Source organism: Colius striatus, chromosome 6, assembly GCF_028858725.1.
Source record: "Colius striatus isolate bColStr4 chromosome 6, bColStr4.1.hap1, whole genome shotgun sequence".
Lineage (NCBI taxonomy): Eukaryota > Metazoa > Chordata > Aves > Coliiformes > Coliidae > Colius > Colius striatus.
In genome coordinates, this window is record NC_084764.1 from 39704457 (window position 1) to 39721716 (window position 17260).

The 17260-nt window shown below is 39.8% G+C and overlaps 1 protein-coding gene across 2 annotated transcripts in view; it reads left to right on the forward strand.

Annotated features, from left to right (window-relative positions):
* SYNE2 (spectrin repeat containing nuclear envelope protein 2) overlaps positions 1-17260 on the forward strand; it is a 199214-nt gene that overhangs the window by 35904 nt on the left and 146050 nt on the right. For both annotated transcript variants that reach the window (XM_061998801.1, XM_061998802.1), the window contains exons 9-25: positions 458-558; positions 2035-2136; positions 2898-3035; positions 3904-4068; positions 5926-6038; positions 6698-6854; positions 8172-8268; positions 8418-8605; positions 8775-8939; positions 10167-10340; positions 12136-12294; positions 12534-12707; positions 13833-13967; positions 14123-14278; positions 15442-15653; positions 15917-15992; positions 17083-17201. In XM_061998801.1, coding sequence (XP_061854785.1) covers positions 458-558; positions 2035-2136; positions 2898-3035; positions 3904-4068; positions 5926-6038; positions 6698-6854; positions 8172-8268; positions 8418-8605; positions 8775-8939; positions 10167-10340; positions 12136-12294; positions 12534-12707; positions 13833-13967; positions 14123-14278; positions 15442-15653; positions 15917-15992; positions 17083-17201 — 2431 coding nt within the window. The remainder of the gene's footprint in view (positions 1-457; positions 559-2034; positions 2137-2897; positions 3036-3903; positions 4069-5925; positions 6039-6697; positions 6855-8171; positions 8269-8417; positions 8606-8774; positions 8940-10166; positions 10341-12135; positions 12295-12533; positions 12708-13832; positions 13968-14122; positions 14279-15441; positions 15654-15916; positions 15993-17082; positions 17202-17260) is intronic.

The following is a 17260-nucleotide window of genomic DNA, read 5'->3' on the forward strand; positions in this document are numbered from 1 at the left end:
TTCTATGATTCTATGAGGAGTGAGGTTAATATAATCCTGTATGTGTTGATTTGTGATACTGGAAGAAGTAAGACTGTACTTAAGTTTGAAATGGAACTTTGGTCTTTACTGTAATACCTAAACCTGAGGTTCTTTATTCAACAACACTGACTGTACTTAGGATTTGTAGGATTTTTGAATTGACAGCAAATGCACGAACAGCATGCAAAAGAAGAGATATGAAACTTTCCTGTCCATGGGAAAAACATTTTCATTACTTAATTGTGTTATATTAAAATATTCCCAAGGAAAAAAACGTTAATTACATATTAATTTCTGTCAATGGTATGTTAACTGAGCTGCTGCAAAATAAACATATTTATGGTAATGTGTTTTAATAACTGCAGTGTAGCGTGTAATTATGTGATCAGGCCTAGAAGACTGCATAATTATGTAAATGGTGCACTGGCTCTTGTAGATGTTGACATTGCGAATCCGGATGAAAAATCAATCATGACGTACGTGGCTCAGTTTTTGCAATGCTCCAGGAATTTGCCTGAGTCTGAGGAAGACCTGCAGGTATGTGCTGTGGTTTATCACCAAGGCATTTTTAAACAAACTGATTCAGCTACTGACACGACTGAGTTGGCTCGAAACCTCTGATGCTCCTGTGTGGCAGCCAAGACTCAAAGCAATAGACTTTCAGTGGGATCTCAACTGGCTTGGGAATTGGGCAGAGAGGAACCTCATGAGGTTCAACAAAGACAAGTGCAGAGTCCTGCAACTGGGGAGGAACAACCCCATGCACCAGGACAGGCTGGATGTTGACATGCTGAAGAGCAGCTCTGCAGAGAGAGACCTGGGAGTGCTGGTTGATAATAAACTACCCATGAGCCAGCAATGTGCCCTCGTGGCCAAGAAGGCCAATGGCAACCTGGAATGCATCAGGAGGAGTGTGGGCAGCAGGTCAAGGAAAGTTCTTCTCCCCCTTTACTCTGCCCTAGTGAGGCCTCATCTGGAGTCCTGTGTCTAGTTCTGGGCTCCTCAGCTCAAGAGGGACAGAGAACTTCAGGAGAGAGTCAAGCACAGGACCACCAAGATGGTCAGGGGACTGGAACATCTTCCTCATAAGGAAAGGCTGCGAGAACTGGGGCTGGTTATTCTAGAGAAGAGGAGACTATAGGGGAATCTCATGAATATTTACAAATATTCATGGGTGTCAGGAAGTTGGGGCATCCCTTTTTTCTATGGTATCTAGCAACAAGACAAGGGGTGATGGGATGATGCCGGAACACAAAAAATTCCATTTAAACATATGAAAAACCTATTTTGATGGAGCCCTGGCACAGGCTGCCCAGGGAGAATGTGGAGTCTTCTTCTCTGGAGGTCTTCAAGACCTGCCTAGATAAGTTCCTATGTGACCTGATCTAGGTGGACTTGCTTTGGCAGGGGGGTTAGACTAGATGATCTCTAAAGGTCCCTTCCAACCCCTACCATTCTGTGATTCTATGACCTTTGGTGATGGAGGTGACATCGCTCTGTAGACTGTCTTATTTTTTTTCATTTAATTATTATAGAGGACATTTTCGAGCCTGGTTGTCTTCATGTGTGCTCTGGAGTCTGTGTGTAAATATTGGGGTAGAGGCAGACAGATTTGCACATGTGCATAACAACAAGCTTTGTTTAACATCTCACACGTGAAGTGAACTGAAGTTCTCACTCATAAGTCACACTGGTTGGAAAAGTTTTCTATCCTCTACATTCACCTATGAGAGTTCATGTACGAATTGGTTATTCACATGCCTCTATACTGATAATCTCCTTTCAGTAGGACTGCAGTCAGGCTCTTCTTTTAAGATGTCTTCATATATTGGCCTTGATCTGTGACAGCGCCTGACTCAAACTTGATTAGAGTTCCCAGGAATTACTGTCTGTTTTTCAGTAGCTTTGAATGGGGTTTGTCATATGCTCAATGTGTGTTGTTCTATGGCACAATGTAAATTAAAAACAAGGCTTACAAATTGGAAACATGGAATTTTCTGCTCTAATTACCAGGGAAAAGTAAGCGAAGCCATGAGCTGGTTGGTTGCACAAGAGGAGAAGTTAGCAAAGTTGCTGATCGACGCTGAGAATGAAACGTATTACCAGAAGTACAAAGTAAGTTGCATTTCATATTTAACTGCTTCTTTGAAAAGAGATGATGTTTCTGGGAATGTTTTTAATATTCTTCATCTTCATTCCCTAAACTGAAGCGTTAAATAAACTTTTAAATGAGAGCTGGAAATCTGAGTGTGAATTTGGTAAATACCCTCATATGACTGAGGGAAGGGTAGGATAAAATCCTTTCTGTTAGGAAAAAGATATATGCTGCTTGGTTTCTGAGCAGAGCAAGTATTTTGTTGGCAGGCAGTCTGTTTTAACTAAATGATGTAGTTGAACACTTGGACAAGGTTCAAGCACATAAGCCCTTTACAGGGTTACCTTTGCCATTTCTGTCATAATAACAGTAGATTTTACCCAGCTGATGTTGTATAGCAGCTGTAATGTTGACCATAGATTGTTCTGAAGTAAAATTTCCTGTAGTTTATATTGTAGCCAGAGTTTGAAATAAACTGACCCATGGGGGACCCATGTGAGGGAAGGGATTTTCCCTTTCTTTTGATGGGAGGGGAAAATCATGTTCTGACTACACTGACATTATATTAAATACAGGTTTTGTTAGTGAATGACACCTATAATTTCAGACCCAAAGACTGCCTGGAGACAAGTATGCTTCTTTCCTCCTATCTTGCTTTTCCATGCATCACATCCTTTGAAGTTAATGGAAGTCATACCAGTGTGTTCAAAGGCAGTACTTGGCTCCGTGAGCTTCCATCTGAAGTTGTCTTCTATGAATTACTCTTCCTTTTTATCCCTAGGAAATGATGTCATTTATGGAAACATTTAACCAAGAAAAAAAACCCTTTCTGCCTGTGTTGACATCAAAAAGAAACGAGGTTGAGCTGAGTGAAGGCCAGCAGCAGATGAGAGAAGAGTGGGATAAACTGATCTCTCAGGTCAGAGGCATTTCTAGCTCACTTCTAGCACGAGCATGTTTGAAGCTTAGGACTACCCCAGGAACTGGCACAGGGAAAATTGTAGAAGTGATACTTTATTTGGATTGATAAAAGAAATATTGAATATGAAATCCAGGCAAACTGAGTGATGTACAGTGCCCAAGAGGAGGCAGAAGGTGAGTCTGTATTACCCAGAAGGGTAATGCAGGGTTCAGAAGCCCCCTGAACCTCAGGACTCCGAGATGTCCAAGAAGAATGGCCTGCATCTGATTTTCTTCAAGCACTCTTCTGATGAAAATTTGTGGCCTATTTTTCTTAAAAGGTCCTTTTGAGACATAATTATGGCTCAGATAATGATGCAACTGGGAAAAGTGTGTTAATATACTATTTCCAATGGCACAGATACTGATATAGTGAGATCTGTTTGGTCAGTGCTTTGCAATGAGGTTGACAATGTCGTCTCCCTTGGCCTTGAGTGGGATGTATTGGACCTTGCTGGTAATTGCTCTTTGTAGGAGAGATGTTCCCTTGTCAGCCCCATGATGGAAAGCTGTCCAGAGCATCCTTATTTCCCTTCTGTTTTCCAGCTAATGTGCTGTAAATATTCCTGTTGCTGGGCCTTGAGACGGTCACCAGCCAAGGATAGTAACTACTAAATTCTCTGTAATGTTACAGACATTGGAGACTGGAGAGCAAACCTGAGTCTCAAGTAAACACAGCTGATTTGCAGCTGACTTCACTGGAGGCTCCTTTTATGAATGATGACAGGTCAGGGTCATGAGCATCAGCTTATGGAGCATATGTCAGTGTCTTGGGGATGGCAAAGAAATAATAGTGAGAAATTGAATCACTTGTTTCCCTTTTTAAGATTAACGAATGGAAAATGAAACTGGACCAGATGTTGCCCTCTCCCCTGGACAGCATTGAGGCCTGGCTTCAGGAAGTAGAACATCTGCAGGCAGAAGATTTGCCTGATTTGCAGGACCCCTTTAAAGCAATGCTTGCCTTCAGAGAAGTAATTGTAATATTTAAGGTATGCTGATCACAAAGGAATATTCTGCCTCAGTCTGACCTGGCAAAGCACTTGTTATGGAATTGCTATTTGACATTTTGAGAAGTAGTGTGGATATGTTTATCTTCTGAAGATGAAAAGCTCCTCTGAACTTACCTTTGAACAGTGATGAGTTTAATTTGATAACTGCATAGGTCTATAAGGAAGGTTTCTGACTTCACTGGAGTGAGATTAAATTTGAGTACTATCTGAATGCGTAAATTATGGGTTTCTTTTATATGTGGTTCCTGCAACTTGTTTGTTTAAGTAATAACACAAGGTAACTGCATTCTTGTCTTTAGATCTATGCTTAATGCATAACTATTCAGAGAGGCACTTGGGCTCAGTGTTACATTCCAGTGAATTCATGCAGTTTGTGTGTTTAAAGTTTAAGTGTTTCCTGAATCGCTCTTCAGTTCCATTCAAAGCAATGGGAGGTAATTTGTTAGCTCAGTACCAGGCAAGATATTTATTCTTATCTTGAAATCTTTACTCTGATAAGTTTAAATGTCCTTCTGAGTTTGAAAACTTTGAAAAGAGTAGATGTATTCATGCCTAGTTAATCATCATAATGCTGTACTTGGGGCTTTTTTGTGAACAAGAGGGAAGTTGGATGGTTTTGTGATATGTCATTAAAGAGAACTTGCAAGAATGGGAGACTGAGGTTCTTGTGAGTAGCTTGATAACACCACTTTCTTGTACTTTTGTTAGCCAGTTCCTGATATGAGAGGTGGCTTTTTAACTGATAACAGCTTTTCTAGAATTTAGCTATTTGATTTACAGTTTTTCTTGTTCAACCTAAGTAGTTAAACCATTTCTAAGAACAAGACAGAGATGTCGTTGGTTTAGGAGTTTCTGTTTTTTTCCGACTGAACATATAGATCATTACATTTCTTGAGAAGAAGAAACTCAAGATGCTTAATTCCTGTCAAATCCACTTTTCCTGATGGGAAGACAAGATCAGAATTTTTTTCCCCCTCCTTCCTCTACTCAGTCCTTTTAATATATTTTAGGTATATTTGTTGCCAACGTGATGCCTTGTAATGGAGATTTTACTTTCTCTTCAGATCTAGGAACTTACCCACCAATGCTCGTAACTGTCTGACTGGAATAGTATTAAGGTTACAAAATAGTGTGTTTAAAATCTGGGCATTATTTTAGGGGTTGAGGGCTGCCCCAGGATTTAGTCATTTCCATCAATATGCTTTGTGGCGGGTTTAATTACATAGAAATAAACTTTTAGCATGTTTCTTTATATGCTACTTATGAATATGCTTATATCCTGTGCAATGTATTTCCAGTCTTATTTTTATGTGGGGAATTAGGTGCTGAGTCACATGCACATGAAATATTCCCCAAACATGTGATACCAGCCATCAGAGGGGCAATGAGATATGCTATCAGCATGATGTTAGATGGACGAATACTGAGCAATCAAGTGAAGTATTAAACAACTGTGATGTAATTGATTTATTCAACAAGTTTTACACAGAGCAAAGCAAAACTTAATATCCTGAAACTGTTTCAGTGCCACTCTTTTGTCCTAAAGTTAGTGAAAGTGAGGAAAAAACTCATAGCATGGGTAATGTAGATTCATGTTCCTTATATGTAATTAGACACACTGTGGTAGGAGAAATTTAGTGCTGTACTCAATATGCACTTTAGAATGTGATGAGGTAAATACTTTCATTGTACATTAATGAATAAAGACACTGGAAGATTGTCTTGTCCTGACTAGTTCTTAATAGCTCTCACCCTAATGGCAGGTAACTTGCAGATTCCCAGGTGAAGTACTTTAGAATTAAAATGAATGGCTTTACTATGCCTTTTTCTCCCCAGGGCTTGATGGATTGTTTTGATTCTCATTTGGACGCTCTTCAGTCATTTAAGAATGAAGATGAGAAGAACATGCCACTGGTCTACCCTGAAAAGTTAGAAGAAATGAAAAGAAGGTTGTGATCCTCAGATTTCTTCTACTTTGGCTATGTTGTATTCTAGCTCTGCTGTCCTTAACAAAGCACATAATTTATCTGTGCCTTGCAGAAAAAGAGCATTTTCCACCTAAGCACAGATTGACTGTCATGCAGAGCAGGCAGGTTCACTTGTTGGTCCAGTGAATGTCTAATTATGTGTGGAAAGTGGAACTCATTAGCAAGAACTTTTCAGATGCCTTTTGCTAATGTGGCTAGGAAACCCTCATATTCAAAACATGAATATTTTTAGTGTAAAAATTTCTTAGGGAGTATGAATTCTCTGATTTTTATTTTCCACCTTTTAAAATCACTGAGATCTACAGGTTATGCAAACACATACATCTGGTGCAGGATATTTTTTAACATGGCCATTGATCTGTGTCTATCACCTGACAGCCTTTGACATACACATGGCAGATGCTCCTTTTCTGTGCATTTAAGATTTTTTATTAATTGGGCAGTCAATATTGACTCAAAATTGTTGCTACTTTATCTTAAAATGTCACTCTTGTCATAACAAAAACATGTTCATATAGATTTAATTTACAGGCTAAATTTAGGCTTAAAAACCTTGTACATTATTGCTTTCTGTATCCAAAGATTTTGAGTCAACTTTTGGAACATTTCACTGTTTGCAGATTCAGCAATATTCGTTTCACAAATTCCAACACTTTTCTTGAATACCACTGTGGACTCTGCTCTGCTATTGCCAATGAGGTGATGCTAAAGCTAAATACCCGGGACATGAAATACGGGGCAAAAGACTCTGTGGAAACACTGATGGAGAATTGGAATGTAAGTTTAAAATAGATCAATCACATACAGTAATTCTTCTTACATGCCTCTCGTTGATTCAAGCTTGTGCCTGTCCTCATGTGAAGATCCTGTCATAGTTGATGGAAGCATGGTAGACTTGTGAGATCTGGGATTAAGGCAAAGGAGAGGTAGACTTCCATAGAAGCTTCCTTCATGTCTTCCCATTTTCCCCTGCATGGGAGTTTTCAGTTTGGAGAAACAGAGCAAGCTGTGACTGGTTTTAATTTTTCTCTCTGTCTTGTTTTATTCTTGGGAAGATTTCTTTCTTTTTACATTATTTATAGGGCCCGCGGTAGCAGCCCTTCCTTAACTCAAACCTGCTGGCTAGTACTGTGGTTTGCTGTTGCCTCTTCCATTTCCAGTTTCCTTATCTCCTCGCTCTTTGTGGTGACTAGATATTGTCTTGTTTTGTTGTATTTTGTGCTTAGCTCAGCATCTGGGCTCAAGTTGTTAAAACAATGCCACATGTAGGTCTATGGGAAGGGATGGATTACCCTACCCCAAATACTGTCAAAGATGCATCAAGAGTAGAGGCAGAGAAATTAAAATGCTGATGCCATCAATTTTGCCCCATCTCCAGTTAATGGGACTCTCCCTTAGTTCCATCTTTAGAGTTTCTTAGAAGCTTTTCAGACTGGCAAGTTCCTAGTTAAATTAGAGGGAATTTTGCCACCATCAGAACTGTGGAAAGAGGCAAGAAGAGATTGTATAAAAGATATAAAATATCAGTTTTCCTGAGTAGTATTCATATTATCTCTGTGGGACAGAACAGGGCTGAGGATCAACCCTCTCATTCCCTGTGTGGAGATTTGAAGCACAAACCTCCTCCTCTGCTCCAGTTCTCCCCCTCTCACCCTTTCTACCCCTAGTTTGAATCATAACTCGATCTGTGACAGGATCTGGACATGTTGATATCTCTGTGCATGCAGGGAAACCCACCTTTCACTTTCGTCACTTTTTTGACTTGTGACTAAATTCTACCTGACTTGTTGTAGGTGCCATTTCTCAATATTGCCCTGAGGCCTTAACATTTTGAGATAAACAGTCCTGACTCACGCAGGCCTGTGACTCAGGCAATGGCATTCAGGAGTTAATATTCCTGTTTATTTACTTTTTGCATGAGCAGAAAAGGTCTGTTTCAGACTAAATGGTGCAGATGAGTTGCTGGGTGGGCTTTGGTCAGTTTACATTTAACCTGCAGGCTCATATTGAAAAAATTGTATCCCAAGCTGCATTTCTTACCTATTTTTGTGTGGGTTGGTGTTACCCATGCCAATGACTTTTTGCTTTGGGCAGAATTTCATTGAAGAAAAGAGACTTGAAATGCAACTAGAAACTGCCACTCACATCTGTGAAGATTTGAAAAACAAAAACATAAGCAATCCTGACATGGGTAAGTAAGTTCAAGCACATAAACTGATACAAAGACTTCTGTTTTCACCAGTTTTCGTTACCACTTATGTTTAGTGTAAAATACTGCTTCTATATAATCAACCTTTCTGTTTCTAAACCTAAAATAATGTTCCCTATTTGATGTCCTAGCTGGAGATCCACGAGAAATTAGCAGACTTTTTAAGATAGTGGAGTCAAAGATTTCTATGTGCAGAGACTATATTTCCAGTGTAAATACCACTCTACAGAAAGTCCTGTCTTCCTGGAGTATTTATACAGAAAACATTCACTTACTAAAGACGTGGCTGGAAGAAAAACGAAATGTGCATCTGAAAGAGGTATGTGGTTGGATTTCTCTTTGTAGTGGTGGACAGAGATACCTGGATGCCTCCTAGAAGGAAAGCATTAAACATGACAATAGTGGTGGTTGTTGCTTACCTGTTCCTTGTTTTGGAAATAAACTTTTGGCAAGGTTGTGCTTTAAATGATTTCAATACCTCTGTCTAGATCCCTGCTGAGGTCCTGGCAAAGTGGAATTCAGTTCATGGCTCCTTAAACGAAGCTGGAAACTATCTCATTGAAGTCAGCAAAGAGCAAGTTGGATCAAACATTGCCAAAGAGCTGAAGAAACTGAACAGGAGATGGGCTAAGTTTATCAAGAGAACACACTTTGTAAGTGACTAGTTTCATATGGCTATTGCCATGTAGTGTTCAAAGGCTCAGAGGTTAATACATCCTTCAGTCACCTCCATATCGCCAGTTTTAAAGTAGGAGGAAGAGAGAATACACAGAGCATCCCATTCTGAAGTCTGTGGCTCAGTTAAACACTTTTTGTAACATGATGGAAAACGTTCAGTTTTCTAAATGGAAAGTTTAAAACCACTTACAGAAGGAAACCTCACTGCAGGATAAAACTCTCTATTCAGCTTTAGAGATGGCAGTAATTGATTTGTTAAGAGCTTGTGAGCCTTTGCTAAATTTTATAATCTCTGCCTCAGCTAGTAGAAAGTAATTATTGCTTCACAGGTGTTTCAAAGGGTTGTGCAACTTTACACCCGCTCACTCGACAGGTTTTTAGGCTGCTGTAAATTCCTATACAACCTACTTAATGGTACATATATTACATTTCCTAGAATGCTTTCACAAGAACGATGTTTTCACTCCTCCTGGGAATATTAGAGCTCTTAATTTTCCAAGTTAAGCCTTTCATTGGCATTTATTAAAGGTACTGCTGTGACAGTAGTAGGAGACTAGCTTAGTGAAAATACAAGCAGATCAAAGGAAGTGTGTTCCCAAGGGTGAGAGAAATCCAGAGTTTCCTGGAAAAACCTTTAGTAGGAAATACTTTCAGGAAATACATTCAGAAAGCAGAGATAAGGGGGCCTTACAAGGGCTTAAGGACTTCGGAAGTTGTTTTTCTGGCTTTGCTTTCAGCCATTATGGCTATAATATATATTTGTTTTTATATATACAAAGGCTTGGGCACATGCTTGAGCTCTGGACTGTGGCTGCCAGTACCATTAAACCATTAACAGGCTCCCTGGTCTGGATTTGACCAACACCAGCTATCGTTCTCTTGGACAGTGCCCTAGCATAGCCAGGGAGATGCAGCAGCCCAGGTTTTACTCTCCATAGTAGTGTGGCTGTGGCTGCTTGCTTGTAGGAGAGGGGTCAGGCCATGTGGTCACAGGTTGTGCTGTCCCACCTGCTCTCAAGATTGAAGAACTGAGCCTCACATGTTTTACTTACCAGAATGTTTGGCATCTGTCTTTCCTTTGACCCCTGTTGGGTATAAAAGTTGGAAAGTAACCTAAGTGGCAACTGTATTGTAGGAGAGTAGTAGAGAGACCCATGAACTGATGATGGCAATTAACATCTTGCCCTGCTCTTTGTTTGTAGCTTGGTGAAGAGAGCACAGATGCTGTTGGAAAGACAGGGGAGCTTCAGAGGAGCCTGGAGAAAATTGAAGAGCTCCTTGGAGGGGTGGACAGCTGGGCAGCAGAGACTGAGCACCTCCTTAGTGAGATTGGTCACGAGGGACCTGTGGAACCTGAGATAGAGGAACGTTTGCAGGTGAATCTTCAAATACACTGCTTAAAATACGTGATCTCCAGATTCTCATCTTTCAGCACAGGTTCATGGCTGGGGTAAAATGAGCCATCATTGGTGAACCAGAAACAAATGTGGATTTTGTGTTGTAATGCTGGTAAAAACTCAATGCAATGCTATTGTTTTGATGTTATTCCCCAACATTGCTCCCAGATGAGCTATAAACAAATCTTCCAACATCAATGTGTCCAGATGAGAAGCAGGTGTCAGTGAAGTGCTGTTGGTGCCACTGATCAGCAGCTTGCTCTTCAGTGATACTAATTACTCCACACAGCATTTGCAGCAGAGTAAAACTTTGCAAGGTGACAAAATGGGAATTGCCCCATGTCATACAGTGCTTTCTATCATCTGCCTTTCAGTGCAGGGAGGAGATTCTTGGCTGTATACAAAGCTTAGCTGTCAAAAACTGGAATACTTGAAGTATTCTCAGCAGCATGCTGGGTTATTTGTGCCTCTCAGCTTACAGGCACTTTCTCTCTACACATCCACAGTGAGCACTGATGAATTTCTTGTTACTTGTACAGGTCTCTATTGTTTCCTGTGTCTCCCTGCCAGAGATTAGTATTTCCCCTCCTATAGCAGATGGTAGGTGGAAATATGTCTATATAACTCATCAGCTTCAGTACAAGGGCCAACTTATTTTCTTCACTTGCCAGTGAAGATGAGACTGAACAAAGATGTCAAACTTTGCACTGGAGAAGCTGAAGCACTGTCTTAAGTTGCCACTTGCTAGTTCTGCAACCGGGACAGTATAATCTAACAGTAGGTAGGTGACCACCAGAAGGAGATTTCATTGGAGTTCCTCTAAGTGCTAAATTTAAACAGACATCTTCTTTGGTACATTAAATCCACCTACAATAACCATGAACCAGAACTAGTGTTAGTTTACTTCTGGTTTGTACCTTTTTGCCCTGTGGTTAGTTGACAGAATTAGGACTGTGAGCCTATCAAAATAATCCATTCATCTTTCTGTAATTGTGGGCATATGTTTATAAAATAAGCCTCATTTTGGAGTGTGGCACTTGCTTGTTAAAAGCAATGAAGTAGCAAAAGACACTCTGAAATACAGCCTCCAAAATGTAACTGGTGGTGTATCTGGCTGGCTGTGAGCAGAAGAGAACAGGTCGCTTATTACCTGCAGTACAATAGGTTGAATTCCCAAATAAAGCACTGATTATCATTAGAAGAATGCTAATTGACAACTTCAAACAGGAAAACGTGTTGAATATTCATAAATCAAAACAACTCTAGTAACAACATTTCATGATAAATATTCAAATATTTAATCTAATTTTGCATGCAAAATGCCCAGCTGCTTCCTGCCTTTTACTACTGAACACCATGAGGAAATCTGAGCCTTGGTATGTATTTACTTTTGGATGACTTCACGATCAGGCAATGCATATCCAAATGTGTGGTTTGTACATGCATTTGGAAAGCTGTTTGGATGAGAGAAAGTGTTTAAAACTTACTTATAATTAACTGAGGCAAAGACATGGGAGGTATCACACTGGCAGAAACCAGTGTGTGTTTCAGCAACCAGAGTCTCCTGTGGATGGCACCAGACATCTTTCTCTCTGAACAAAGATTTTGCAGTGCAATACTCTGACCACAATTGAAGTAAAAGATTTTTGCTTGGCCAAATATTGACCATCTACGATCAAGGCTGGCTTTTTCATTCAGTTCCTTTAAACAAAAAGACATAAATACAAAAAGACATAAATACTGTACAAGCTTCTAACACTTTTCATTCAACCAGAGCTTGGCTGCAAGGGGAACCACGTGCCAAGAACAAGTTGTGGCAGCAGAAGAGATACTGCAATCCGTGACACAAAATGTTCCAAGTCAAGTGTCTCAACAGCAATCTCACACCACTGAGCTGCAGACACGAATCCAAGAGGCCAAAGACAAAATAGAGGTAATCCTTTTTTATTGTTACTCTATACACACAGACATCTCTGACTTTAGTGGGATGTGATTAAGAGGAGTCCTTGTCATTCAGGTAAAATAGAAAACGTTTTATACTGTTGGAATCAGTTTCCCAGACTCTTGTTAGGGCAAAGCATTTCAAAGATCAGTATCTCAACTTATGAAGCAAGAGTTTTATGTAATTACTGACACTCAGAAGTGTTCTGAAAAGTCTCTCTTTCTTCCAAGGTTGTCATGGGTGGCATGAGCAACGTGTTGTCCAAATCCGAGAAGACGCCTTCAGAGAAGGAGGCTTTGCTCAATTTTGAAGAATCTCAGAAAGAACTTGAGGCCTCTGTTTCAAAAGCTGTGCAATTTGTCAGTCAAAAATTAAGTCCTGAAGAATGCATTACAAGATGTGAGGTGGGTTTGTTGTCTGAGCCAACTGAAATTGAATATTTCTTAGTGCTATTTAGAATTTATAAGGCTGATGTACCACAGTGAGGAAGATATCGGGATTTTTTTGGTAGCTATTAATGCTTTTATCAACTTTTTGGTTTAGCCCAGTTAGGATATATTAAGTTGGCTGACAGCTTGGATGAAGAAATGTAAATCTGTAAGGCAGTTTATTCAATGCCCTGTCCTAAATTATTCCACCATCCCATCAGAACTCATTGTGATCTGAACTACAGCCATTTTTTTTTCCCTGATTAATAATTAAGATTCCCATCAAGAATCACATGCCTGGATTCTTGGACAGATTTTTAAAGCATGACTATAAATATTGAATCTCCTCTTTTTTCTAGCAGCTAACTGCTAAAGAAGATGTCTGATCTCAACATCTGTATCTCTTAAAGAGATCCTTAGTGAGGTATCAAGGAGGGAAGTACCCAAAGTCTGCGTGGCCTCCCCTTTCAGACAAGGCCTGGGTGGCCTGCGTGCCCTCAGCGGCACGGAGCCTCCCTCCAGGCCGCCTCAGAGGGCCTCATCGTGCTGAGTTACAAGAACAACATCTACTTTTCTCCAAAAAGCATACACTGTTACTGTCTGCAACCTTTTACAGATATGCAAGGGTGGAGAAAGACCTCATAGTCACACAAGAGCCACCACAGCCCATGCTTGCAATATATATATGCTTTATGCATGTTTTTTGTATGCTAGTGATGTCGTTTGATGGTGGGTGTCAGGAGGTTGGGGCATCCCTTTTTTTCCATGCTATCTAGCAACAGGACAAGGGGTGATGGGATGAAGTTGGAACACAAAAAGTTCCATTTAAACATCAGAAAAAACTATTTCACTGTGAGATGAGAGAGCCCTGGCACAGGCTGCCCAGGGAGGGTGTGGAGGCTCCTTCCTTGGAGGTCTTCAAGACCCACCTGGACACATTCCTGTGTGACCTGATCTAGGTGGGACCTGCTTCTGCATGGGGATTGGATTAAATGATCTCTAAAGGTCCTTTCCAACCCCTACCATTCTATGATTCTGTGATTTAATTAGTCAAATAAGCTACTTAGAGTTCTGTTTTTCAATGTGTTGCTTTTCTTGCAGGAAGCTTTTAATGCTTTGGACAGTAAAGTTCTTGACAAATTTTTGAAAGCAGCTGAACATCTGAAAAATATTTCATCTGATCGTGAGAAGCTGGTAGTGGAAGAAAAGAGTAAAGACATTCGTAAAAGATGGGAGGTAAGATAATATAGGAAGGAGAATCTGCTCTCAGTTCCCATTGGGCTTGGCATCTTTGAGAAACACTTTTTTTTGGTCACAGTATGTTCTGAGCTTTTATTTACTTTGTAGTATTTATTGTCTCACAAGGACACTTTGTGTTTTCAATTTTGCAGGCAGTTCATCATGAAATTGTTTCCTATGTCCAGCTCATATTAGAAAGGGAAAAAAAGAGATTTAATGCAACTTTAAAAAAAATCAATAAGCAATTAAGCAAAGAGAAGAAACTCCTAAGTATGGATAAAACCAAAGGGCTCATCAAGGAACATGAGGTACCTGATATACTCCTTTTCTACTCACCTACCTCTCATTGTGAATGCCTTATCTGTCCTTCTTGCTCTTTTTTTAGGTTCATTATTGCAGCCTGCATTTGTGGAAGGGTGGTGTTGTCCTCTATGTTATGTAAGCACAGAACAAAGAAGTCACCCAGATTATTTCTTTCCCTTTTTTAGAATGCAGATACCAACCTCCTTGCAGACTTTTAAAATTACCTTCTTGTTGCTTGGATGATATCTGTTTTCCTTTTGTTTTTTTAAGATGGCCACGGATCATTAAAACAGATTAAACCGTGCAGAGTGTAAAAATAAGAAATGATTACATGTTACGTGACTCCTGTGATTTGTTACAGTTGCATGGAGGGTGTTAGGTGCCTTAGGTGAGAGCATCTTCTCACAATCAAATAGCCACACTTTACCTCTGTGATTTTGTTGTATACAAACTAACCACAGAGTTAAACATAAGACATTTCACTTGCCAGTGTGAGTCATTAGGTATTCCATAGGCAATGGGTTTTACATTTCATTGTTTCTAGTAGTTTTCCTTCATCTTCCTCTTTGAGAAGTATTGGTGTGATCGGTTTGCCACTTATAAGGATAAGAAGTTGCTCTCCTGGTAAAATTCTGCTCTTCACTGAATTCAGTGCCCTTTCAGTTTTTCTTCTTAGCAGTTCATATTCAACAGATATTACAAATGTAAGAGAATTAAGTGTTCTCAGGTGCATTCCTTCTGCTCACATTTTTGTTAGCTTTTCAGTATATCTCCATTCCACTCTAAACAGTATAATTATTGATGGGGAGTACTTTAAATAAATTCTCCAATTCTGCTTTTTCTAAGATCAGTGGAACATGTCTGTCTGATGTCAATGGGAAGAGGACTTGGGACCAAAGCAGCTAAAATCTTAGTAACATAATAATTCTTAAGGAGTCAGTATAATCTTGTGAATGCAGCTGGGCAACATGTTGCCAGAAATCCAGATTTCATTCGTGTCACCATTTGACAAAGAATCAAGGGAAAAGAAATGTTTCTCTCCTGGTTTGGCAGCTTATGCTTTAGGTGCACTCATCTGAGAAGAAAATGGAAATGGAAGAAAAAGTATGAGAATAATTGCATGTCCTCATGACTTAACATGAGTTTTTTATTGTTTTTCTTTGTTTAGGCCTTTTTTTCTCAAGAAGGCAGCCTGAGGGAACTTAGCAAGTCATTAGAAGACCTTAAAATATTGGGAAGATTACCAGAAGAAACTGTTCCAGGGATACAGACACTGACTGCAGATTGTGAAAAAAAGCTAGAAAAGCTTCAACAAATTGTGGCAGATACGTACACAGCCCTGCTGTCTCATGCTGGAAAAGGACAGCCATCTAAGAAAGAGTGAGTGATTGAGTGCATAATGTGTTGTAGGTTCACAGAAATCAAATATATGGATAGATTTTGGGATATTGTATATGTACTCCCAATCTTACTGTGGGCAACTGTATGTTTAAATAGTATTAAGTTTCATAAACTAGCAAGCACAATGTTTGATTATCATTCCTCACAGCTGCACTGTTTTTAATCATTATCTAGGATTTATGGTTTTTTTTTCTTTGTATTTCTTCTTCTGTTCTTAAGCTGAAATTTCTTTTAAACCACAGGAGCTCCGTTGTTGCTTCAGAGAATGGAGAAAAGCCTTGTTCTTCTCAACAAATTGATGTCCTTTCAGTACAGGAGGTAGGCAGTCCATACTTACTGTTAGAAAACAGTGCTCTGTCTAGGGAAGATCATTGCCAAAAGGAAAAAGTGATTATTTCTGTTACCATTCTTCTTGTGGTAGGGCTTCTGGTCAGACACCAAAAACCCCTTGCTCTTGGGAACGTAGGCTAAGTAAATATTAAAAAGCAACATGCAAGGAACAGTACTAAGAGATGTGAGGCTCCAACCTTGTGTTAAAATTTGCTAAAGAGTGGTTTTCAGCTAAGAGAGTGATGTGTAAAGCTGGGTTCAAGTGCATAGTATCCCAGTAATTTCAATACATTTCAGAGAACAGAGAGAAGGAAAATTTCAGAGGACAGAGAGAGAAGAGTTGGAGTCATTTGCTTTAGAAAAATACAGGGTAAGCCAGAACACATGTATCTTCTTAGAAGTAATTTCAGAGAGAGAAGATACTGCACTTCATTATTTGGATGCCACGGAAGATGTCTTTTTTAGGATAAATGTTCATGCAAATAAGGCTGCAGACAGCTCATAGACAGTTTCCAGACTGGTGGTTTATAGGAAAGGACTCATATATCTACATAAACTTTGGAGATATCTATGAATTGGCTGCTATGAAGAGAGATCTCTTATTAGGCTACTAATATTGTCTCTGATATGGTGGTGAAATCTGTTCTCTCGTGAAAAATCAAAGTATGAATGGTGTAACATCAACCAGCCTCAAGCTGAGGAGGAATCAAGGTTGAGACACATACAAAGACATCTGATATAAGTAGCCTGACAAAAGCTGCAGCAGACAGTGCCTTGTGGTTGCCCAAGGATGTCCATGGAGCTGCAGCCAAAATTTGCACAAGTGGATTGTGCTTGCCAAAAGCCCACTATCTGTGGAAGGAATGAATGACCTGGTGCAAGGGTTCTAAAGCTTCCTCTTGTGGCTCGTGATAGAGTTTGAAAACATCTTGTGTTCATAAATGATATCTCTCATCTCCTTTGAGACACTTGAAGCAATTGCTGCTTTTAGAAGTTCACAGATGTCTGTTAGTCTTCACTGGACATGGACACAGTGTGATGCAAAGGTCACTCTTAGCTTTTTTGTATTTTTACTTAGCCCTCAAGACCTGCTGCAGACACAGCTTTGGAACCAGATGTGAAGCATCACAATGGAGAAAGCTGTATGAAGACATCTGAGGAAGACAGTCATTTGCCCACACCAGCTTTATTAGAGAGGTAATTTCTAAAGGATAAAATATGTGTGCATTAAGATGTGATACTATGCGAGACATGAA